This window comes from Fusarium mangiferae (genome assembly GCF_900044065.1).
Source record: "Fusarium mangiferae strain MRC7560 genome assembly, contig: FMAN_scaffold001, whole genome shotgun sequence".
NCBI classification, from domain to species: Eukaryota; Fungi; Ascomycota; class Sordariomycetes; order Hypocreales; family Nectriaceae; genus Fusarium; species Fusarium mangiferae.
Window position 1 is genome coordinate 2,940,378 of NW_024573921.1, and position 22,327 is coordinate 2,962,704.

General features: G+C 48.7%; 9 protein-coding genes across 9 annotated transcripts; 6 read left to right on the plus strand and 3 right to left on the minus strand.

The window, feature by feature from the left end:
• Positions 1-22: 22 nt before the first annotated feature.
• Positions 23-2,236, plus strand: FMAN_01434 (uncharacterized protein; the record flags this gene model as incomplete). Its single annotated transcript, XM_041834731.1, has 4 exons — positions 23-453; positions 524-1,013; positions 1,067-1,158; positions 1,210-2,236. 4 exons carry the CDS (start codon positions 23-25, stop codon positions 2,234-2,236), a joined length of 2,040 nt encoding a protein of 679 aa, XP_041676775.1.
• A 504-nt stretch (positions 2,237-2,740) lies between these two features.
• FMAN_01435 (related to protein tag-253) lies at positions 2,741-3,773 on the plus strand (the record flags this gene model as incomplete). The annotated part of the gene is made up of 2 exons (XM_041834742.1): positions 2,741-2,895; positions 2,954-3,773. The coding sequence occupies 2 exons, from the start codon at positions 2,741-2,743 to the stop codon at positions 3,771-3,773; spliced, it is 975 nt and encodes a 324-aa protein (XP_041676776.1).
• Positions 3,774-5,937: 2,164 nt separating this feature from the next.
• Positions 5,938-7,393, plus strand: FMAN_01436 (uncharacterized protein; the record flags this gene model as incomplete). The annotated part of the gene is made up of 5 exons (XM_041834753.1): positions 5,938-6,036; positions 6,106-6,110; positions 6,173-6,279; positions 6,338-7,117; positions 7,170-7,393. The coding sequence occupies 5 exons, from the start codon at positions 5,938-5,940 to the stop codon at positions 7,391-7,393; spliced, it is 1,215 nt and encodes a 404-aa protein (XP_041676777.1).
• A 693-nt stretch (positions 7,394-8,086) lies between these two features.
• On the minus strand, positions 8,087-8,800 carry FMAN_01437 (uncharacterized protein; the record flags this gene model as incomplete). The annotated part of the gene is made up of 1 exon (XM_041834764.1): positions 8,087-8,800. The coding sequence occupies one exon, from the start codon at positions 8,798-8,800 to the stop codon at positions 8,087-8,089; it is 714 nt and encodes a 237-aa protein (XP_041676778.1).
• A 1,278-nt stretch (positions 8,801-10,078) lies between these two features.
• On the minus strand, positions 10,079-11,408 carry FMAN_01438 (uncharacterized protein; the record flags this gene model as incomplete). The annotated part of the gene is made up of 4 exons (XM_041834775.1): positions 10,079-10,168; positions 10,286-10,857; positions 10,920-11,151; positions 11,229-11,408. 4 exons carry the CDS (start codon positions 11,406-11,408, stop codon positions 10,079-10,081), a joined length of 1,074 nt encoding a protein of 357 aa, XP_041676779.1.
• A 3,010-nt stretch (positions 11,409-14,418) lies between these two features.
• FMAN_01439 (uncharacterized protein) lies at positions 14,419-15,671 on the plus strand (the record flags this gene model as incomplete). Its single annotated transcript, XM_041834786.1, has 5 exons — positions 14,419-14,721; positions 14,768-14,858; positions 14,906-14,923; positions 14,971-15,175; positions 15,221-15,671. 5 exons carry the CDS (start codon positions 14,419-14,421, stop codon positions 15,669-15,671), a joined length of 1,068 nt encoding a protein of 355 aa, XP_041676780.1.
• A 576-nt stretch (positions 15,672-16,247) lies between these two features.
• On the plus strand, positions 16,248-17,006 carry FMAN_01440 (putative protein of the 3` processing complex; the record flags this gene model as incomplete). The annotated part of the gene is made up of 1 exon (XM_041834797.1): positions 16,248-17,006. One exon carries the CDS (start codon positions 16,248-16,250, stop codon positions 17,004-17,006), a length of 759 nt encoding a protein of 252 aa, XP_041676781.1.
• A 283-nt stretch (positions 17,007-17,289) lies between these two features.
• FMAN_01441 (uncharacterized protein) lies at positions 17,290-18,877 on the minus strand (the record flags this gene model as incomplete). Its single annotated transcript, XM_041834808.1, has 3 exons — positions 17,290-18,243; positions 18,293-18,793; positions 18,845-18,877. The coding sequence occupies 3 exons, from the start codon at positions 18,875-18,877 to the stop codon at positions 17,290-17,292; spliced, it is 1,488 nt and encodes a 495-aa protein (XP_041676782.1).
• Positions 18,878-20,372: 1,495 nt separating this feature from the next.
• FMAN_01442 (uncharacterized protein) lies at positions 20,373-22,189 on the plus strand (the record flags this gene model as incomplete). Its single annotated transcript, XM_041834819.1, has 3 exons — positions 20,373-20,410; positions 20,495-21,878; positions 21,929-22,189. 3 exons carry the CDS (start codon positions 20,373-20,375, stop codon positions 22,187-22,189), a joined length of 1,683 nt encoding a protein of 560 aa, XP_041676783.1.
• Between the last annotated feature and the right edge of the window lie 138 nt (positions 22,190-22,327).

Here is a 22,327-nt window from a genome sequence, read left to right on the forward strand (position 1 = left end):
ACCGTCTGATCCACAACTGAGGATGGAGGCCGCCGCAAGCATTATTGCATTTGTCCAAATCTCGACAGAAATTGGGAAATGCGTAATCAAGACGAAGAGGCTGTGGGACCAAGCCCAAGATCTACCTCAGGAAACGCAGTTTCTTTTGAAACGTCTACAAGGTTATAAGTCTATATTTGAAGCCCTAGATCAGCAATATCCGAACCAGCAATCCTTCACTATGTTGCCTACTTTTTCGCTGGTACAAGATAACTTAAGGGCTTCGATGGAGGCGCTGGAGTTGCTTAGACAAAACGCAGATTATATATCCTCGAAACTCGAAGTCAAGACTGGCCTGAAACGCAAGCTCGCCGCTGTGAAGATAACCATTGGAAAGGAAAGCTTAGATGCTCTCACCACCAGACTGAACGAGTCAATATCATTGCTGAGCTTAGCGATACAGGCTTGGCATATGTAAGTAATGACATGACGGGGGCTGACACTGAGCTCGCTTGGTGAGGAGTAACTAATGATATTCGTCAAGGACTATCACGATAATGACACCTGATCTAATTGCAACTCAGCTCACCAAAACACTCAAGGACCATTGTGGAAGCTCTAAATTTGAGAAAAGCCCACAGATCGAGGCCCAAAAGCAAGATGAATCTCGCTGCAATGTCACAGAGATTGATGAATCTCAACTGTCACGTATCCCGAAGCACGGTTCAAAGCTCAACAAGATATATACCCCTTCGAAATTCGGTCGATTAGCCATGGCATATGCTACTACCACTGGTGCGTGGCAAGCGTATCTCCAATTACCAAGTTGGCTTTCATCATCCGTACACGAATTACAATCTACTCCGACTGGCTGCGGTTGGACATACAACTATCGAGTGTACAATGTTGTCTCATCTAAATCTGAGGTTATCCAAAGGATAGAAGAAGGAGATAGGGCCGGTGTTCTTGAGCTATTCAGGAACCGGAAAGCGTCTCCGTTCGACAAAGACGAAATGGGGCAATCTCTTCTTTATGTATGGCAGCACCACCGAGCAGCGTTAGATAAGGCCACTAATTTGGCTTACAGTACGCTGCGGAAAGCAAAAACTTCGACATCTGTCAGTTGCTACTGAGCTTAGGGCTTCATGAAGCTTTGCTTGAGAAAGTTGGCCCCGAAAAGTAAGTTCTACATCACAGTCATGCGATACCTAAGTTCTGATATGCTCTCAGGAGTGCATTGACAGCGCCAGTTTTCAATCCCGATCGAAGCAACCCGGAGAAAGTATGGCTAAAGATTGCAGGTTTATTTCAGTCATATATGGATGAGCCAGAGACAAGCATGGTTCTGCGCATGTTCGACTATCATAGATCATGCGATTATAGTGACGAGTATATTAGAATCTTTCAGAAAAGATTCTTGCCTAACTTCTATAATGGCCCGCTCATTCATCGCCTGGAAGCTTTCCGGCTTGGATCTTTTCATTGTCAAACGCCAACAACACTCTCCTACCTTCTCGCACGAGATCAGAAAATCACCAGTTTCGACGTTGGGGAATCAAGTCGCACTGGGGTTTCACTCATGCACTCGGCAGCTGTGGCACTCGGTATTCGTTTCGCAGATGAAGTTCTTCCGTGGGTAAGAGGCTGGGCCATGTGGAACTTATCACTCTTTCACATGGGATGGGATCAGTTGGTGCTGGAGGTAGCGTCAGTTGCCAGACAGGAAGATTTACACACGGTCGAGACAGTGCAGCCCTGGGATGTATATCAGGTTCCAACCTGGAAAGGCACACCACTGATCTCAGTTATTGGCGGAGCTCTCTGCTACCTTTCTCCTGACATTGAATTCTTTCATTGGGATAATGTGTTCCAAGGTTGCATCCAGAAGTTTGTTTCAATCTTGCAGGAGAGCGGAGTTGACCTGATGCTCTACGGAGAACAAGAGTCTATCAATATTAGCAAACACTTTCGCGCAGCTTTCGATTCAGACACAATCGAGGCATCGAGGAATGAAATACGGAACGTGCTGCCGTCAACGAGCGCGGGACTTACGTTCAGACGAGTAGAGCGATCCGGTCGAAAGATATGGAACAACAACCATTGGATACCGATTCGACTCTTAGGACTCAAGTTTGGTCCGACCCCTAGTGAATGGGAAATAGTTTGGGCGCCAGAATTTGAATGGATGGCAAAAGAGTTCTGGCAGGTGATAGAGAAGGAGACCATCACGATGCCTGGGTCGTGGATTGATGGATGAATGCATGAGTGAAATTGGCTAATCATGAGAAGCAATGAATAGCAAGAGCACAATTTAGGTGATACAATTTGTTATACGTACCTATACATAATTGTGGCTCATCTGGGCATCGATTGTCAGTGTTTGCTGTTTGTGTCATGCATCGACATATAAATCCTGGACTACCCAAAGAGCAGCTTCATCAGTAGAGTGGACAATGTGCCGTTCCGCCTGATGCCTCAAGAACAACAAACTCTCGAGTCTTGTCATCCAACCATTTTGAAGTCATGCCACAACGAGCAAGCACAGCATGAATAGGTATGCCTAAAGCTTCGTGTACCCCGCTGTGTAAGGCGGGGCAACCTTAGAGGTAAGACACATACGGATGCGATCTGTTCCTACCCGACTTACTTTCGTTCTCCCCATCCCTAGGTATCTATCTAAAAACATATTTATATCTTCTTAATTAACCCTCATCTATCATCGTCAGAATTGTAATTTTGTTCTGAAACTTCTCATTTTACAATGACGACCACCCGACCAGCGAAAAAGGCCGGCTCCTGGTATGAGAAGGACCCGGAAACGTTACGCCTTGAGCTACAGAGCTATCTAATGGCAGTCCCGGAGAGTTTGGATGGAGTTCCAGTGCCTGTTACCGGAGCCCGTGTTATCATCGCCCCGTGAGTCTATCTGGAAAGTGCATCGATATAATTTTGTGCTGACAACAGTGTACTGCAGTCATGCAGGATATGAATTCTCTGGGCCGTGTGCAGCCTGGGCTTATAAGACTCTCGACTTGAGCCGTGCCAAACGTGTCATTGTCCTGGGCCCATCTCACACTTACTACCTCGAGGGATGTGCGGCAACCACTTTTGAGAAATATGCGACACCCTTTGGCGACCTGGAGATAGACACAGAACTGGCCAGAGAGCTCGAGGATACAGTAGCAATGGAGCCTATGGACAGAACGGGGGAGGTTAACGAACACTCTCTTGAGATGCATATGCCGATCCTTTACCTCCGTTGCCAGGAAACATTTGACTCGCCTGATAAGTTCCCCAAGATTGTGCCCGTGCTCGTGGGAAGCAACAACAGGCGAGAGGAGAAGGCAATAGGGCGAGCCCTATTGCCCTACCTCAGAGATCCTGAGAACGCCTTCATCATCAGCTCCGATTTCTGTCACTGGGGCGCACATTTCAGCTATCTACCTTACTCACCTACGAAGAGCCCTTCTGATCTGACACGATTGAGAAAGGAGGATCCCAAACCCAACGGTCCACCTATTCATGAGACGATTAGAGTCATCGACGAAGCAGCCATGGACGCCGTCAAGAGTGGCAGCCATGATGCATTCCTTGACACTCTTAAGCAAACGCGAAATACTGTCTGTGGACGCCATCCCATTGGTGTCGTGATGGCAGCTCTGGAGCTCATCCGACAAGAGGATGCGTTTCAAGACAAGGGGCGATTTGATATTATCAAATATGATCGCAGCAACTTGGTCGAATACCCGAGCGCCATGAGTGTCAGTTACGTGTCTGGATATGCTATTCTCTGAGTATGGGCAACAAAAATGTGGACCTTCCGCTATAGTGGGAATACAGTATTTGATCGAGTCAGAGCCGTAATTCTGTTGCGGAGTTCTTGAACGACAATGGTGTTGTGTTGGTTTGGTATGGGTAGATGTTAGAAGGAAGAAAGAGAGTCATTCCCTTCGAGTATCACAATAGGAATATACCAAATTGTTAGTTACAGTCGATTCCGCATCTACTATGAGAATATACGAGTCATGGTTTGGTCACAGCAGAGTTCTCGGAATAAGCCTAGGGTAGAGTCCGTCGGAAACGGATTTGGGAAGCCTGTTGGTTTGTGCTACGCAACAAGTTTCTGCGGCTGAATATGAGATGGATGGCTGGAAAGGTGTCAATTGTCCCGTCCGTTGAACGGCAGAGTAAGACGAAGCATGCATTGCTGGTGGAGCTGGCCAAGGGCATAAGCAACAGGAAATTACGAGGTGCATACAAAGTATCCCAACTTATCGTCTAGTAAAAGAGTTACTCTCACTGGAAAGCTGATATGCTATGTAATCATTTCCATGTTCGACTCTATACCAGACACAGGACGAGATGAATGATGGTTCCTCGATCCGAAAATACCACGAATAGCGAATAGCCTCCTTGGCAATGCCGCTCCAGACCCACGCGGCGAAGCTTAAGTTGATTGTTCGAGACCCCCTGGTCAAGGTCAATCTCGAAAGGGTGGGCGCCATTTTGCTTTTGCAGAGCTGAAGGACTAGCGCAGGATCACAGGGCTCACTCAGGTGGAGGTTGCCAGCCTGCAGACGAACGGATTCAATTGCTTTAGTTAGCGGATGACACGAGAGACTTTGTTTATGAATCAGAGTTTGAAGCTTTTGGTGATGATGTCGGATAGAGCCGGTGGATGCGATGATACATAGTCGGAGACAAAGAGAGAGATTGGATATAAAACACCAGACTTGTTACAGAATTCTCAGTCAGACTCTGAAGAAACCAGGATTAATGGAAAGCAGGCGCCCAAGGGTGAAACAGTGGAGAATGCATCGCCAATGAACGATGCTATCGAGGGACAGTGGTTATTTCGGGATTGCCCCTTGTTCAGGGGTGTTAGACAAAATAAGATGGTGAGATCGATGGTGTTATCTAGCGGTAGTGTGTAGGCTTGAATCTGTCTTCTGTCCTCCCTCTAAGCCAAAAACATGTTAAGCTCATTTATAGCTAGGTTACTGTATGTCTCTGGTGCCATTCTATGATAATCCTATTGAATAAGTGTCGCATGATTGACCAGACTCTCAAAGTGTTTCTGGCTGTTGCAGCTCTGGTTTTGAGCACCTTTATCATGGCATCGCGTATGATCAAAGGGGCTGTTTTGAAGCTGATCATGACGATGCGAACCTTGGCACTCGGCCAAAACATCCAGAGAAACAGAGTCTCTTACGTAGCCGTCGTACACTAGAAGTCGCAACTGGAATCAGATTTGCATCTCTTATCCCGACTATTGGACCCTGCATCAAGAGAGCAAAGCAAAGGGGCTTGCACAATACGGAGTAAGCATGGTGCTTGTACGGAACAGGGCTAAGCTAAGGTGTTCCCTAGCCCGCTAAAGGCAGTGAGCGGCGTCCAAGCGCCAGTGCCTTAGCCTCCACCCTCACCCCCAGGCCCGCTAACATTTCAGTGGCTAAGTGCTACTCTGCCACTGCCACTGCCGCTGCTACAAGGCCTCCACTAATCTCGTCTCGCACTTGCGCTGGGCTCGCACTCCCATTCCTGGCCTGGCTGGGGCCTTCCTTGCCATCTCCCGTCACGTCTCATTTGCACCTGGCCTTGATCCTATTTTTCTGACCTTAACTCTACACCCTCCCTCGTCTCACTCAAATCTCTCTTTTACTTGCCGTCTTTTCCTTTTTTACCTTTTTCTATCTCGTCAGTAGTTTACGCAAGTCTCGATCATTCTTCTCTTTGATCGTAATTATCAACGAGCCTTACTCCTTTCTCTTTGCTGCGCGACGAGAAACACTAACTCTAACCAAACCCCTTGGCAACTCGACTCGATTCGAAAAGCGACGAGAGAAAAGCAATTAATCAAAGACAATCCTCAAAAAACGACCAACCTCCGGTGAAAGGTGGTAAGATTCGTCGAAACCAAGACAGACAACACAGCAGAGCTCCAGCTCAGTCACTACAATGAGTGTTAGTTTGCGCCTCCTATCCAACCCTCTCCTGTTGATCCTGCTCCAATTTGGAGTGTTTCCCATGCGACACCAATTGAGCTTGTACCTTTTTGCGACCTGCTGTTTTCTCTTCCAACTGCCCAGACCTTTTTTATGAATAATCTGCTGACTTTTGTTATAGTACGGGTATGTTTTGCCTGAGTTCAGACATATAGCTTACTCGGTCTGCTTACTGACTCTGACAACAGATACGGTGGCCAAAATCCATACGACTCCCCTGACCAGGGCTATGGCGGTAACAATGGCTACGGCAATGGCGGTGGCTACAACAGCCCACCCGCTCAGGGTTATGGAGGTGAGAAATTTGGACTCAAAAGGTTGTCCTCTTCCACCACATACTGACATGGCTTGAGGGATAGGTAGCGTCGAGATGGCTCCCCTTGCCCACAACGCCGGCGGCTTCGGCCAAGGCGACCCCAACGCCATCCTCAATGAGTGCCGCGACATCGATCGTGGAATCGACACTGTTGAGCAGAACTTGGAACAGCTTCGTATGATCCAACAGCGAACTCTTGACGACGCCGATAGCTCAGGTTCCAGTGCCGCCAGCCGCCAGCTCGACTCACTTTCCGCTGATACCATGTCTCTCTACCGCGAGCTTACCGAGCGAGTCCGCACCGTCAAGTCTAACCCTGAGGCGAAATCGCCAAAGAACAACCCTCACGTCACCCGCATTGACCGCCGTCTCAAGGCTGCCATCACCCAATACCAGCAGGTCGAGTCGCAATTCCGAAAACGCACACAGGATCAGATGGCCCGCCAGTACCGTATTGTGCGCCCAGATGCCTCAGAGCAAGAGATTCAGGCTGCCGTTGAGGACACCACTGGAGGCCAGGTCTTTAGCCAGGCTATGATGCAGAGCGATCGCCAGGGTCGTGCCCGTGCTGCTCTGAGCGCTGTTCAGGATCGTCACCAGGCTCTCATCAAGATCGAGCAGCAAATGGTTGAGCTGGCTCAATTGTTCCAGGATATGGACACCCTCGTCGTTCAGCAAGAAGCTGCCGTCACCCAAATTGAACAGAAGGGTGAAGAAGTCGTTGAGAACCTCGACAAGGGTAACGAGGAGATTGGTGTGGCCGTCAACACTGCCCGCAAGACACGCAAGAAGAAGTGGATCTGCTTGGGTATCTGTGGTATGTATTCGCAAATCCGACTTGATGTGAGGCATCTCGCTAACTTATCCAGTTGCTATCATTGTTGTTATTGTCATTATTGTTCTCATCTACATCTTCGTCATCAAGGGACAGAACAACAACAACAAGAAGCGAAGTATCGAGGCAGCCATTGGCAGCTTGCCCGTTATGCACACAGCTGTCCTACCTGCTCGCTTAGCCCGTCGTGTTGCTGCCGACAACACAGCATCCTCTCTGCTCAACAGTGTTGGCGGAGGGTGGTTCCATCTAACCTAGCTACCGCGGAACTAGGTCGGAGTCGAACGATGAGAGCCTGGCCTAGAAGCGATACTTGTACTCATTGAGGAACATATACGCGCTCCAGAGAAGTGGGCCGGGATCGTGTGGAGGTAAAAGCAGTGTCAGAGCTGTATTTGTGTTATGCGTATTCCCATTGGATTTGGATCATCACTGTTGCTATAACCCGATAGCCCGTCTTTTTTCTTTTTTGTTTATACAACCGGGTTTGACTCTGCCACTCCTCTGGCGTTTGATCTCCTTTTCTCTTTGCATTAGTTCGAGGCGTTTATAGTATGAACTTTTAATTACATTTCGCTTCCTCACTTGTGTTGATGCATCGTGACGTTTTGACTCGGATCAAATATTCAAATCGCTAGTTAACAATCTGACACGCTCGATACCCATATGTATCAGACAACCCCTATACGCCAAGCTGTATTCATTCATATTCAAAGGTGTCTGGTCCACCTGAAACTGTGATGGCCCATAATCCCATTAGGACATCTCTGTATATTGTCGGTGCGAGGATTCAAAATCCTTAATCTTGTAGAATCACAATCTGTAGGTGCATTAGCATGGTAGAACTGATGACAGTGTGCAACTTACCACGGTTGATGGCACGGTTCCATCTTTGCCGATACAGAGCCTCAAAGTCATCAGAGCAAACGGAACTTCTCAAGTGAGTTCCTGTCAATCATTCTCTGCTTTCACCTTTGCCTTCCCCTTGTCCTCATCATAGTCTACCACCGCTTCATCAGGTGCGCCATCTTCATCTTCAGCATCGGGAATGTCTTCATCCTGTCCTATCACCAGACGCCTCTTTTCAGCCTCACCAACCACCTTCTTCAGCACTCCCATGCGTCTGCGGAACTCTTCGGCCAAGACATCGACGTCCTCACCTCCTATGGCGCCACTGCCAGAGCTAGGCAGGGACTCGGGCCGCATTTCAACGGGCTCGCGCTCGATGCCTTCAACACGGAGCATTAGAGCGCCAACACCTCCGTTCTCTTCACCCTCGCTCTGCTGGACAGCTACGCTCGAGTTTGTCACGGCGAAATCGGGCGTTAAACTGGCGGCCCAGGATACAGCCCATCGGTTGGACTCGCCTTCGGGAGCTGGCGCGAGATCTACGACAAGAGGTCGGTGCGACGGGTCTTGAGCACCGGCAGCGAGGATCGAAGGGTCGTCATCGGAGAAGACGTAGTGGACGCGAGGATGCACAGTAGTATTTGTAGTTGAGTTGGTCAGGAGAGTGAACAATGGTTCGAAAGGAGGCATCGTGCTCTCAATAGCTTCGTTCTCTTCGTTTGGAGTTTGGTTATGGGAAAACTCCAGATCCGGGCCTTGTAGAGACGACTCCGTCGCAGGCTCCGAGGGAGACGGAACCCTATCGGTTCCAGACATCTTGGTAGAATGTAAGTATTGTTGGGCTTCTGTAGTGATGAGCAGACGATGTCCAGTCCCGGGGCATCTTTAAGGCGAAGATTGTCTTTTGACACTGTTGTTTGTTCGTGTCAAGCTGCCGAGCTCTGTAGGCTGTAGAGCCGTGGGATGACGGAAGGAGCTCTTTATCTTATCGCCACGTGGATACTGTCTAATGCACGTCTACCTAGGTAACCCAAGCACGCAACTACAATACCTAAGCTTCGCAGGGAGCAACTTTCTTATCGACCTTCACTGGAATGGATATCGAAACCATTTGATACAGAGACATCTCTACATAAACACGGATCGAGTTGCTAGTGACATGATTTCTAAGCGCTAGCAGATCAAGTCTGGTCATTGTTGTGATGTACTTGTTGTAGCTCCAACGGTTTCCCTGTAGGGGTAGCCCATCCCGTCGTGACTTGACATGTGACTGGCTTCAAGGAGACAAATCCAACCTCAAAACACCACCTCAGGTTGGAATGTCACCGAAAGAACGACCTCTGACTCAAGACTTTCCTGCGGATCACTAAAGAGTTACATTGCATGGATGCATGTCAATGCACTCTGACGTACATTGCTAGCCTCATGATGTCTCGTTTTTTGCCCAAAAACAGTCTCTTTGGAGCCTGACTTCACCGTTGTGTAATACGCACATGCCCTGCCGCCTTTCAACCGTTGCCTCCTTAAATCAGATCGGCCCTTGGACGACTATGGTTAGAAAAAGAGGGCCACCGTGCATCTTGTATCACTGACCTCGGGGAGCAAGAAAACACCAGACCTTAATATAGGGCATTAAAATAAACTCAGTAAAAGATATCCTAAATTTATATAAAGTTACCTAAGTCTTTTTATTATTTAGGATTAATATCTTAAGTTTTCTTTCCTCCCCGAGACTGAGTAAGGTGATAAGAGGTCAAATGAACCAGGCAGTGAGTCATTAGTTTATATTTGAGGGTAGTCAGGCATCCAGTGCCTTCGTTCCCTGCCCCCCCCCAAAAAAACGCCGGTCCCGTCTATTGTCTATATATTCTACAGATGGCATATCCTTGCCTCTATTTTTGACTCTTTCCAGAAGAATCCCCGTTTTCCTAGCATACCTTCGTAATGTAACCTCTTTTCCATGAATCCAACAAAGAAGACTGAACCGAATATGATCAGACAACACCTGTATATGCCCATCTACTGAAAAACAAACGCCGTATCACTCCCATATATGCAAAATGAAGGATGCGGTCAAAGGAGCGGTAAGACTCGTCAGGACGAATGAAGAGCGCGGAAGCCTGCCGCAACCAAGCTCCTGGACTTGTCCTTGGAATCAGCAGGACCGTTCCAGTAAAACAGACCCTGCGAAAACATTGTTAGCGATCCAGTGACGAAATTGGGCAGAAAGTGATGGAGTTGCGGTGTTCTTGTGCTCAAGGCATGAATGCACGACACCGCGGCCATAGTTAGGCTACTCACCCCTAGTCCCTTTTGCTTGCAGAAACCAGCCTTGATCTTGACAGTATCTGGGTTGTCGTACGTCACAAATCCACCGTCTGCTCCCGTGCAGTGTGCTGCAACATGGCGTTTGTCGACAACCTCTTTGCATCCCTTGCGTGGTAGTTGATTGTATTCAAACGTGCCATCTTCCGCGCCACCGACGCCCTTGTATTTGTGTCCTGCTCCTGTGCAGTGAAGGAAACTTCGTCCAAAAGTCGGAATACCAAGCAGAATCTTCTTAGGAGGAAATCCCTTGGACATGAGATAAGAAACCCCTGAAGAAGCTGATGTTTCTTCTTTGTCCATGGCATAGAGTTGAGCGTGATGCCCAGCCTTCGGAGTCCACGAACCAAAGAAATCGTAGGCCATCAAGTTGATAAAGTCCAGGTATTCGGCGATCTCCATTAGATCAAGGAACTGCAAGATGGACTTGGCTGCAGGAAGTGCAGCAGTGAGTACATAATGCTCCTCTGGTAGATGAATGCGGACAGCTGCTAGAAGTGCAAGAAAGTCGTAGCCTTGTTGGACATCGCAAGGGTATTCCCATGCAACTTGAAATCATCTTGTTAGCGTCATCATCAGAAACTGAAGATTTGTTTGAGGCGGTACCTACTGTCGATTCCATCCAGACCTGATGCTTCAACAAGCCCCTTAGCTGATCTAGCAAAATTGTCGCGCAATAGAGTGTTAGATGCCACCAGGGGGAAAATCTCCGAGGAGTTGCCGCCCCCGATTGACAGAACAACTCGAAGATGGGGATGCTTCTGCTTGAGGTGCATGAGAGACCCTAACCCTCCTTGTACACCGTCAACAGGTGCACCAGCATCCGCCCACTCATCACTCAGCTAGATTCAGATTCCGAGTCAGTACCCCCGATTGCCGAGACGTTTGACATACGTCGTGAATACTCCGTAGAACTTACGAAAACACCGCCGTCGGCTGAAACACTGGCGTAAGCATAGTAAACGTGGTTGATACAACCGTAGTTGAGCATTCCTGGAGTATCTCCCTGGTATATCCGGTAGTTGGGGAAGTATACCGCATTTGTGAACATGACATTGGACATGCTCGAAGCAATCCGCGACTTGCGCGACGAGCTCATGATGAGTGATTTGAGAGACAAGGTGAACTTGAAAGAAAATGGACAAGCCAAGTGCCGAAAGTTAGAGGAAAATAAATATGACCGTGAGTGTTGTCTAATAACCCGACCTGCAAGAGTCTAACTGGTGTCAAGATCTTGGAAGAATTAAGAGCTGATGTGTCGGCCAACAACGTTAGGCACCAGAGACTGCCGGTGAGAGTCATGACTGACTGCGACAGAGAAGGATCAAGGCTATATAATACTCAACACCAGTCGCAGCCAGCTAATAGAGGGTCGGCCATCTAGGTGATGCCCGGAGGGCAGGGACTAGCATCCAAATTACGGAGGGTCCTGGATTCGGTAGAACCATGATACATGACATAATTGCGGGGAGGCATTGGAAGAAACACAAGAGCGTTGCTGGCTGTCAGAGCTGAGGAAGCTGTGGCTTCTTGGAAGACCGTGAAATTGCCCTCGTTTGTTGTTAGCCCGACTTTTCGATGCTTTGACCACGCCAATTCGGGCCTTGTTAAGAAGGTGTAATATGTGCCTCATGAAATGACGGATGCTTGGCTTGGCAACCCAACTTCGAATGGAGTTGGAGATCCGGGGCGAGGAATACTCTTTTCCTCTTCGAGCGCGGTCCGTACAAGACCCTGAGCTGTTGGGGCCGTCCAGTAGGTAGATGTTTCCAGCCACGAGATGAGCTGAGCTGAGCTTCCATCTTTGCTAAGGGAAATGGGTATGATGAAGTGAAGCATTGACGTTGCGGCCTCTCCGAGCCATTAAATGGCCCTGCCATGATTTGCGAAGGTGAAACACGTTGACATGCAGGCCCGCAAATGAGACACGTCTCCAATACCTAAAAACAGCATAGCGAGGCGTTGTCATGTTCTCAAGATGAGCCGCGATGCGATCCGAGGTGTCATATGCCTCGGGCAAACAAAAGGCAACGCTGAACAGGGCTCGGCTTCCAATCAATCGCTGCAGGATCAAGGCGAGCTCGTCGCTCTGCTTGGGAGCAGCATTGCCCAAGGGATGAAACTGTCTCAGCCAGGAAGCACGCACGCAGCATTGTTCTTGATGTCGCAACGTCCATTTTGGCGACCGGGACAATCCAGGTACAGCATCTTTGGGCGAGGGTTGTACAAGAAGCGCCGAGTCATAAAGTAACACAACTTCCCGATAAGCGTGTTCAACAACCGTGCGGCTCCATGGATTCGCCCTGCCATCAAACTTCTGGAAGGTCGACGGACGTTTGGAACGCGCTACCACAGATGGTGAGATTGGTTCCATAATTAAAACCACCAGGCCCAGGGGATGACGATGAGATTTGGGCGCAATATTCAGTGGGCCAAACACTCTGACTTCCACTGTTAGCTTGCCCGTCCTTGTCTGATACAGTTGAGCCAGGGCCGGGTGCTTTTACCGTCTCTAGCAGTGACAATTCCGAATAATTTTAGTCTCGCCAATGCATCAATCCCCAGCTTCGAGGCTGAGGCAAGCTCGACAACCTGAATCTGCCATCACATGGATGTATATGCATGGATAGGTGCCGTTGCAAGTCAAATTGAGGCAAGCCATTGACTAAGGTACCTGAAGGCTAGCAAGCACCTGCGCACAACAGTGACAGTCTGGGGATTTGGAGTTGATAGCCTACCAGAGTCCTTCCGGGACGGGGATGAATGTTAGCGCCGCTTCTAGAAGCCGTACTCTAAAATGGAATTCAACGATGGCCCTGTCGACTTCAACGATTTGTACATACAGCCATAGTGGCATAGACAACCCTGGAACTTCAGGTCCCTAGAGGCTGCTGAATTCGATTGACCCGAGAAAGGCACCAGAAGTCATTCCGTCCACATAGCTGGTTGTATGAATGTTCTTTGACTGGACTTGCTCAGGGCATATCTGTATTACCTATGGTTAGCTTCCGCTTCAATTATATGGCATAAGGTCTGTGAGATTGACCTACCAATAAGTCATGGTATTGATTGCTGATCCTAGACGCGGTGTTGAATGTGCATATGAACTCTGTCCCAATATAGTATCGGGCAATACAAGTCTGACTGCTTGGCACTTGAAATAGAGCCAAGAAACGCAAATGTATGGACATATCCTCATTGAGATGCATTGGCGTATCTGTTGTGCCTTCTGACTAAGTGAGCATTGTGCGATACCCGAAAGGTAATCCCTGGTGGTTAGTGTAGAAACATCAATGGCTGACGCGGATACTTGTCAGTGAGAGCGAAAAAGCAAGTGTTGGTTCAATATGTGAGACCAACAAGTGATCGGCAATATGGTGGAGAGCTGGGGGCGGACAAGACTCCTTCGGACATGTGTAAGGCAACCTTGCCCAACAGTAAGCGACGAGAGAGACAGCCCGTACATCCATGTCGAGTCCTACTTGATTAACCAATGCTGGTTTGAGATCTGCCAAACGATAGTGTTGACCATTGTTTGCGTCTTCAACAAAGCATAGATATCATGACCACAATCAACTTCCTTTTCCAACTAACCATCGATGGAATGTAATATGACCAACTGACTTGGATTTTGTTTCAGTTTTAAGTTCATTGAGGGGTCTCTTCGCCTCACTTCGGCACGGCGCCCCATGAGAAGCAAACAAACATAGTTGGCCCCCCCCCTTCTTCGCAATCCGGACCAACAGTCGAATCGCATATTGTCGTTATGCGCCATCCGCATAGCTTATCACCAACAACTCGCACAAGCATGTAGGCTGTAGCGAAACATACCACATGAGGTCCATCTCACCAATGTTAAGAGGTGAAGTCCTGCCAGAAGGAGGGGTCACCATCACGGTAGCAACCGTGCAGATGACCTCCCGCATATATTGATAATACTGAAGCCAGAAATGCCCATCCCTTGGTGTACTTGGCTGGTTTCACAGAGATGATTCAATGTGGCGCAACCTTCGTAGAGCGTCCCGACAGATGATAAACAGGGCCGAGTCCCTATTTTGTATAGCTGTGTTGTCTTCCTTTCAACTTCCTTCTACAAGCTCACTGCCAAGATGCCAGAGACTGATAGTCACTCTTTCTCGATCATTTCCGAGCCGGGTATCGAAACGATATACACCCCAACAGACCAAGACACAGATGAATATGAGCTCGTGTTTGACGATGCTCGTTCTGAATGCTTGCAACAAGACGATGATTCAAGCTGTTGCACTTCATTAGCAGCCAGCATATTCGACTATGAGCACTCTCATGGCCGACGTTATCACGCCTATTTGGCTGGCAGATATCCGCTCCCCAATGACGAGGGCGAGCAGTGTCGCGAGCTAGCTGAGCATTTCCTGATGCAGCAACTTCTGGTATGTCAAGATTATTGGGCAACAGTAACTAGAGTCGAAGCAACAGCTAATCATGTGGTTGATGCAGGATGGTAAACTCTTTCTGTCCGAAGTTGACAAAGACGCGAAGAAGATAATCGATCTCGGGACAGGAAACGGTGAGTGCCAAATGCACTGTTGGTTGTTTTGTACTTACTGTTTGTAGGGGCATGGGTGATGGACGGTGAGCTAGTATGGTAGTATTCTAGCTACTTTTCTAACAATGTCTAGTGGCAGATGAGTACGACAAGACCAGCGTGATAGGAACCGATCTATCACCCATCCAACCTAAATCAATGCCTCCGAATGCCTCCATGTTTGTTGAAGACTGTGAGGACCCCTACTGGGCCAGCGGCAAGGACTTTGATATGGTTCATCTCAGGGGAATGGTCGGATTTCTTCTTGACTTGGACGCAATGGTTGCTAATGCCCACGAGTGAGTTGAATGCCTAATATATGATGCCTAGCTGATAAAGGGAAGACATCTGAAGGAGGGCGGATGGATCGAGTTTCAAGATTTTGACTACACAGTTCGCTGCGATGATGGCACCATGCAGAAGGACGATCCACTGCGAGATTTCTTCGACACATGCGCCCAGGGGATACGGAAATACGGGTGTACCAACTTTGGCAAGAAAGACGTTCGGAAAAGTCTCATAGCCGCTGGCTTCACTCGAGTTCAGGCGGTGAGTGAGAAGGTGCCTATCTCATGCTGGCCACAGGATGAAGGAATGAAGGACTTGGGGAAGTTGATGGAAGCCAACATCATGGATCTGATCGGTTCGATGGCTGTCAAGCCGTTGATAGCCCTGGGAATACCAGAAGAAGAGCGAAAAGAGATGGTCTCTCAGGCTTATAAGAGCCTCAGGGAGGATAAAGGTCATCGATACATGAATTGTCGTATCGTTTATGGCCAGAAGTATGGGGACTAAAGCTCCGTAGCGAGTCTTGGTTTTGATTCGGGATTCCTCTCGAAGTTTGTGGTTGCTGAGGCTGGATGACTTTGATGGACAGCATATGAGGTTCAGGAGGCGCCTGGTTCCTGCTGTGTCTTGCTAAAGCACTTGCAATAGCGATGACAACAGTTTACCACAGAAATCAACGCTTCCTTTCCTTCATGTCCCTATTTGAAGAGATCTACCACAGTTAAAATAATACAATACTGTCTCATGAAACAAATAATCCCTTGAAGATGACGTGTGAGGATAGTGAAGCTCAAGTTCAAGCAATGGAAGCTTGTGTGGAGTGACGTTGGGTTAGCGGCGATTCTGGCCGCTGACAAACCTCGATCGCCGCACTGTAGTCTGTCTGTACCTGCAGCTCTGGAAAATGTTAGCGACCAAAGCTTCGGCCTAATTCTTGACCTTGACATCAACAGAGCAACTATTGCAGCGCGCATTAAACAGCATCCACAACCACCTGACGCGGAATATTGAAAGAAAATTACTAGAAATAAATCAACAGCTCCATCCTCTGTAGGTGATCAGCCTGCGCCATTCTCGCACACCATGCCCGGCGCCGTCGAATCTCCTGCCGCCGCCATCCTCAACCACTCTGCCACGCCCTACAACTTCCGCTTCTCGCCATTTCTTCGACAAACGTACCAGGTCGGCCTGTCTCCCGACCGGCCAATATGCAAAGCCTTCCAGTCGGGCCACTGCCCCAACGGCACACGATGCCCCGAACGTCACGTCTCCGATTCCAAGACGTCGCAGCCGAGTGGTGGTCTCAACTCACTCGTGTGTAAACATTGGCTGCGTGGCCTGTGCAAGAAGGGCGAGCATTGCGAGTTCCTCCACGAGTACAACCTTCGAAAGATGCCAGAGTGTAATTTCTTCATGCGAAACGGGTATTGCTCGAACGGTGACGAATGCCTGTACCTGCACATCGATCCCCAAAGTCGGCTGCCACCCTGCCCTCACTACGATATGGGGTTCTGCCCCCTCGGACCCAACTGTTCAAAGAAGCACGTGCGTAGGAAGCTCTGTGTGTTTTACCTGGCGGGTTTCTGTCCTGATGGACCTGAATGCAAGGAAGGCGCCCACCCGAAGTGGTCAAAGGACCTGGAGAAGCCAACCCTCAAGTCAGAGGAGAAGAAAGACGACGACATGCGGATGGATTCTGCGCAGGATGATATGGACAGGTCACGCGACCAACAGAGAGATAGAGATCGCGATGATGGAGGCAGACACAGAGGAGGTCATGGCAGTCATGGTGGCCGAGGCAAATGGCGAGGAAGAGGCCGTTACCGCGGAAGAGGTCACTAAGTCACAGATCTACTTGTTGTACTTTTACTCAGTTGGCGATGATACCCACGAGATTCTCATGTCAATAATTTCATGTAACTGTGAACCTCAAAGCAATGGTCGAAAGTAAGGCGACTGGATTTGTATTTTTCCAACGGCCGTAGTGTTAAAAATCATTCAAGAGTTGGAGTCGTGACGGCGTCTATATGTAACAAAATCGAACGTTTTACATGTCCCATCGTAATGCGTGTCATGCAGATCCAATTTACATCGGATATCCAGCATAAGTTTCAATCTTCATCGCTCAAGTGGTCTCAGATGCCTGGGGAGTCCACATAGCTCCCTCGTTGTCAGCATGCCAGACGTTAGCGTCTGATGGGACAGCGACAAATTCGCTTGATTCTCCTTCGCCCTTCTCGCTCTCATCATCCTCGTCACTGCTTTCTGAACCTTCATAGGAGCTTGTCTTCCATGTGGAGAGCTCGTCAACTCGGCGGATGCCCATCATCCATGAGACGAGGCCTCGGGGGGCCCATCGCCCGACGAAGCCGTACACGCTGGCACCGAGGCCAACTCGTACGGTATCAGCAGTGATGGAACCATCAATCACATCGAAAACAGAGTTGTGGAGGCGTCGAAGCGAGCTTCCCTTGAGTCCGCGGATGCGACCTCCGGAGATAGCAGAGCTAGTTTGTGCGACAAAGTTTCGAGCATACACGTGTCGGGCGCCCTCAGGCCAGACAAGAGGAGACTCAGGGTTTCCTGCGGTGACAAGGCCTTGGTTGGGACCGCCACGAGTCGGGACGAAACTGGAGAAGTCGAACGTGCCGAGCTGCATGTGGGTCACCGGAATATCGAGGGGCCTAAGTTCGGCGGTGAGGACTTCCGTGAAAGCGGACAGGGCCGAGCAAACGGTAGCCTCAGGCGCATGAAATGGAGGGTTGATTGAGGAAATGATGGAGGGAGTGAAGACAAGAACCTTGGGAGGAATCCATTTTTCTCCGATGGGGTTCAAGCGGGATGTGAGTAGTGGTAGGAAAGCCTGGATTGTAAGGATGGGCTGGAGGAGGTGGGTATTGAAAAGGTCGGCAAAGCTGGATGGTGGGATGGTCGCGATAGGAGAAGTCTGGTAGTGGAGGCTCGGGATCAGAATAACGGATTTCAGAGTGAGCTGGTTGGGCTTCATTCCAGGGCCAGGAGCTTGAGGTGACTGGAGGAAGTGGGCAAAATGTTCGATGGCAGAGCCAGCATTAGGAGGCTAGGGAAATGTCAGTATAGTCACACGAAAGCCCATACGGCAAACTCACGTCAGTGGTATCAATGCTCAGAGGTCGAACATCGGGTCGCTTCATAGCCTGGACCATGGACTCGTCCTCAGCGGCGTTGCAAACGATGAAGACGATGAAACCCCGTCTCTCCATGTCCAAAGACAAAGACCTTGTCAAAGGAAGAGACGGAGATCCGGCGATAACGACGACATCGGTACGGCCGCCATTTCGTGCCCTTCTCGCTCGTCTTGTCTTTCTCATTGAGCGACTTTCATGGTATCCTTTATAAACGACGGTTCCGCAGGCCAAGACAATCATTCCAGTCAAAATTTTGTGCTCGGCAATCCAGTTTTGGAGCCTCTCGAAGCGCCCCAAAGAAACGACTGCCACCACTTCCTTCACCGCAGGCTTAGGCCTGACAGACTCTGGCACCCATTCCGAGGTGGACAGAGTCTCTCTGACAACTACAGCGGCGCGGTCGACATTCTTATCAATGAACTCGGAAGCAACGTCGGCGTATTGGCGAACCTGGCTCGAGAGCTACAGCAGAATAAGTAAAATGTCTTCGGGGATAAGAGCCGCATGTCTTACCGTGTCCAACAGCTGCTGCGGATCGACCGACATGGTGGTGGTTGGTGAAAGAGAAAAGATTGTTACAGGCTCTTCTCATATGACGGTGACCTTCATGCTAGTGGAGAACTAGGTACAAAAGCTTCTGATACCCAACCTCTTTTCCGCGCACGGACCATCCGATCTCCGCGCCGGAGCACGGGGCTTAGTCCTCCGATCGTTACTTACCCGAGGTCGGGTATCTAGACGAAGGTAGATCATACTAGGATTGAAGGTTCTTGTGAGGGAATTGGTGAAATGGAACAGACACTATATTCTTGTTGACTATCGACTTTCCTCTTTCTATTTTGTTGTGTAGCCAAGGAACATCCCTATTAAGGCCCATATTCATGTGTCTAATGTTAGAATACAGGATGCAACAGTATGAATGTTTGCCATGCCAACATTGTCTTTTCATTATCACCAGAGGCTTTAGCAAAATATTTGCGAAAATTATCCCGGGACTTATCACGAGACAGCAAACAAGATGTATCATAAGTATGTACAAAGGCTATATCGCCAGGCCAGTAGTCTACCCTCCCCAGAAGACTTTATGAGAGAGCCCAGGCTCTTCAGGAATCATAATGTTACTTTGATATATAAAGTTTGCTCCTCAGAATTATCAAATAAGGTCAAGCAATGATCCAGTTCCACATATAGGATTGTGAACTCTCAGACCAGCTCAAAACCTTGATCTTACAAGTCCACCCATCTCGTCTGCCTGCATGCATACAGTTGGCCGCCTTGAATGTCGACACTGAATACAAGGTTCATGGGTGAGTTGAATTGCCATAATTTCGTTAGGAGAAACTCTCTATGAGCGTCTATTCACGTCAGGACCAAGGTTGTGTGTCAATGCCACCCTGAACTTTCACAACCGGGATAAGACTAACATCACAGCACATTCCAATTACTTCTTACATCGACAAACAACAGTCACGTCTCCTGTCTTATTATGCCTAGTGGTGGAGAATATCCAATATCAATGAGAGAACTGCAAGTTACTATCTAGTCTATGTAATAGGCTCCGCAGGCTTCGGAGGTGCAACTCCTATCAACCGTTTGTAGTTATCCAATGTAACCACACAAACTTCGAAAGAACAGAAGAGCTAAAATAATAAACATAGGATTTGTTCTTCAACTTAGATTCAAAGACGATATTTCGTTCTCAAGAATACATCAATTCTCGAAAAACGTCTCTTCATCGACCGTCTTTCCTTTGTATTCCGACAGAGTTCCACTTGTTGGTGCTAATTCCCCAGACTGAAGATAATAGCAGTGGAGCTGATGCGGGGATTCTGACCAGTTATCAGCGGGTCCTTCCATCAGGAAGCTCACTAAAGAGTGCTATCTATTGTTCTGTCTCGTGACCATATTTCGTCCTTGTAACACTGCTATACCACTGAGCTCGTCTCTATTGACATAAAACTCTCCTTGTATTCTTTGATTAATTTGGCTAAAAACTTTACCGCAACTGATCGTTCAGTCCCTCGAACAGACTGTGACCATAATGGTGCTCTTAGACTACCTGCGACATCGTCGAGCTTGGTAAGGCCCCTTCAAGATTGCCAATCTCTCCATATAACACAAGAGTGCTTACTCGAATAACATGTCTTGCTAATACTATTGAAGCCAGTTCAAGCAAGAAGAACGAACATCTCGCATCAAGAGACTGGCATCATATCATGCTCCTTTCACTGTCCTGGACCGAGAGATTGTGAATAAGCCAATTGAAGAATTAGTCCAAGCTGTCCAAAAAGATCCAAGTAAGGCTTCAGATATTCTTCATACATATGGCAAGATTGCCCTCAGGGCACACGAAAGAACGAACTGTGTAACAGAAGTCATGCTTTCTTCGGCTGAGCAATGGCTCATAGATGGCTCCCTCAACCTCAAAGGGCCTCTAGCTGGTATACCTGTCAGCCTGAAAGACACGGTTGAAGTGGAAGGATACGACAGCACTGTAGGTATGAGCACACATGCGGGGAAGCCCCTTGCACATGATGGAAATACTGTCAGAATACTCAAAGACGCTGGGGCTGTTCCGTATGTCAAGACCAATGTCCCCATCACACTCCTGAGTTTCGAGTCATCTAATGACATATGGGGCGAGACATCGAATCCATACAACAAAAGCTACACCGCTGGTGGCTCAACAGGAGGTGAAGGTGCCTTGCTGGCATTGGGAGGCCGAATTGGAATTGGAAGTGATGTTGCTGGAAGTGTCCGCTGCCCAGCTCACTTCTCTGGCTGCTATGCACTCAAATGCTCAACAGGAAGATGGCTCAAGACAGGGGTGGTAACAAGCATGCCAGGGCAGGATGGTGTTCCTGCAGTGTATAGTCCCATGGGGCGTACGCTCAACGATCTGACCCATTTCACTCGAGCAATCATCCAGATGAAACCTTGGACTTATGACTATTCCTGTCATCCATTACCTTGGAGAACCGACATTGAGAGAGAGTTCTCCGACAAGAAGAACTTGCGAGTCGGAATCCTTCGAACAGACGGCGTCGTGGATCCCAGTCCCGCTTGCCGAAGAGCATTAGAAATGACCGAATCTGCTCTACGACACGCAGGCCACGAGATCGTGGAGATTGATCCCCCTTCTCCTTATGAAGCTCTATGTCTAGCCTCAATCCTTCTCTGCAGCGACGGCCTCCAGACTGTCAAATCCTTCTTTCGTTGGGGAGAGTGGAACGATCGAGGTGCTGCCCAAATGAGCTTCTATTTCAGCCTTCCTCGACCAGTGAAGTACTTGCACTACCTTTGGGTCAAGTATGTTCGAGGAGACGCAATATGGGCTGGACTCTTGCGGAACTGGCATCCTCAATCCGGATACGAGATCTGGCAACTCAATGCCAAGCGTGAGCTTTACAAGAGGAAGTGGTTTGACTGGTGGGAACACTCCGGTATTGACTGCTTAATCACCCCTCCTAATGCTACTCCAGCTGTCCCTCATAGGGGCATGCATGATGCATGTAGCAGCTGTGGCTACACCTTCTTGTTCAACCTGGTACGTTCATCAATAAGGGGAGCTAACATAACAAAGCTGACCTGGGACAGCTCGACTATACCGGTGGCGTCTTGCCCGTGACACATGTCGACAAGATGCGGGATCAATTGCCAGGAGACTTTAGCCTCAATAGTCTCAACGGCATTGCGCAGGGCGCATACAAACTGTATGATGCGAACGCCATGCATGGATTACCCGTAGGTGTTCAAGTAGTTGGCCGCCGGTTAGAAGAGGAGAAGGTACTGGCAATTATGAAGAGAATTGAGGAGGCCATGGGTGACAATGCTTTTCCTTTGCTAGATATAGATTAGAACCAAACCCGTCAGACACGCCCTTTTGCTATACTCTTTGCTATTCAGACATTTGTTCATGTAGATGACACATCCAAATCAGCTCAAATGCTATGGTATCAGAAAACATCAACAGGCTTGAAATATCCCCTCCCCTTA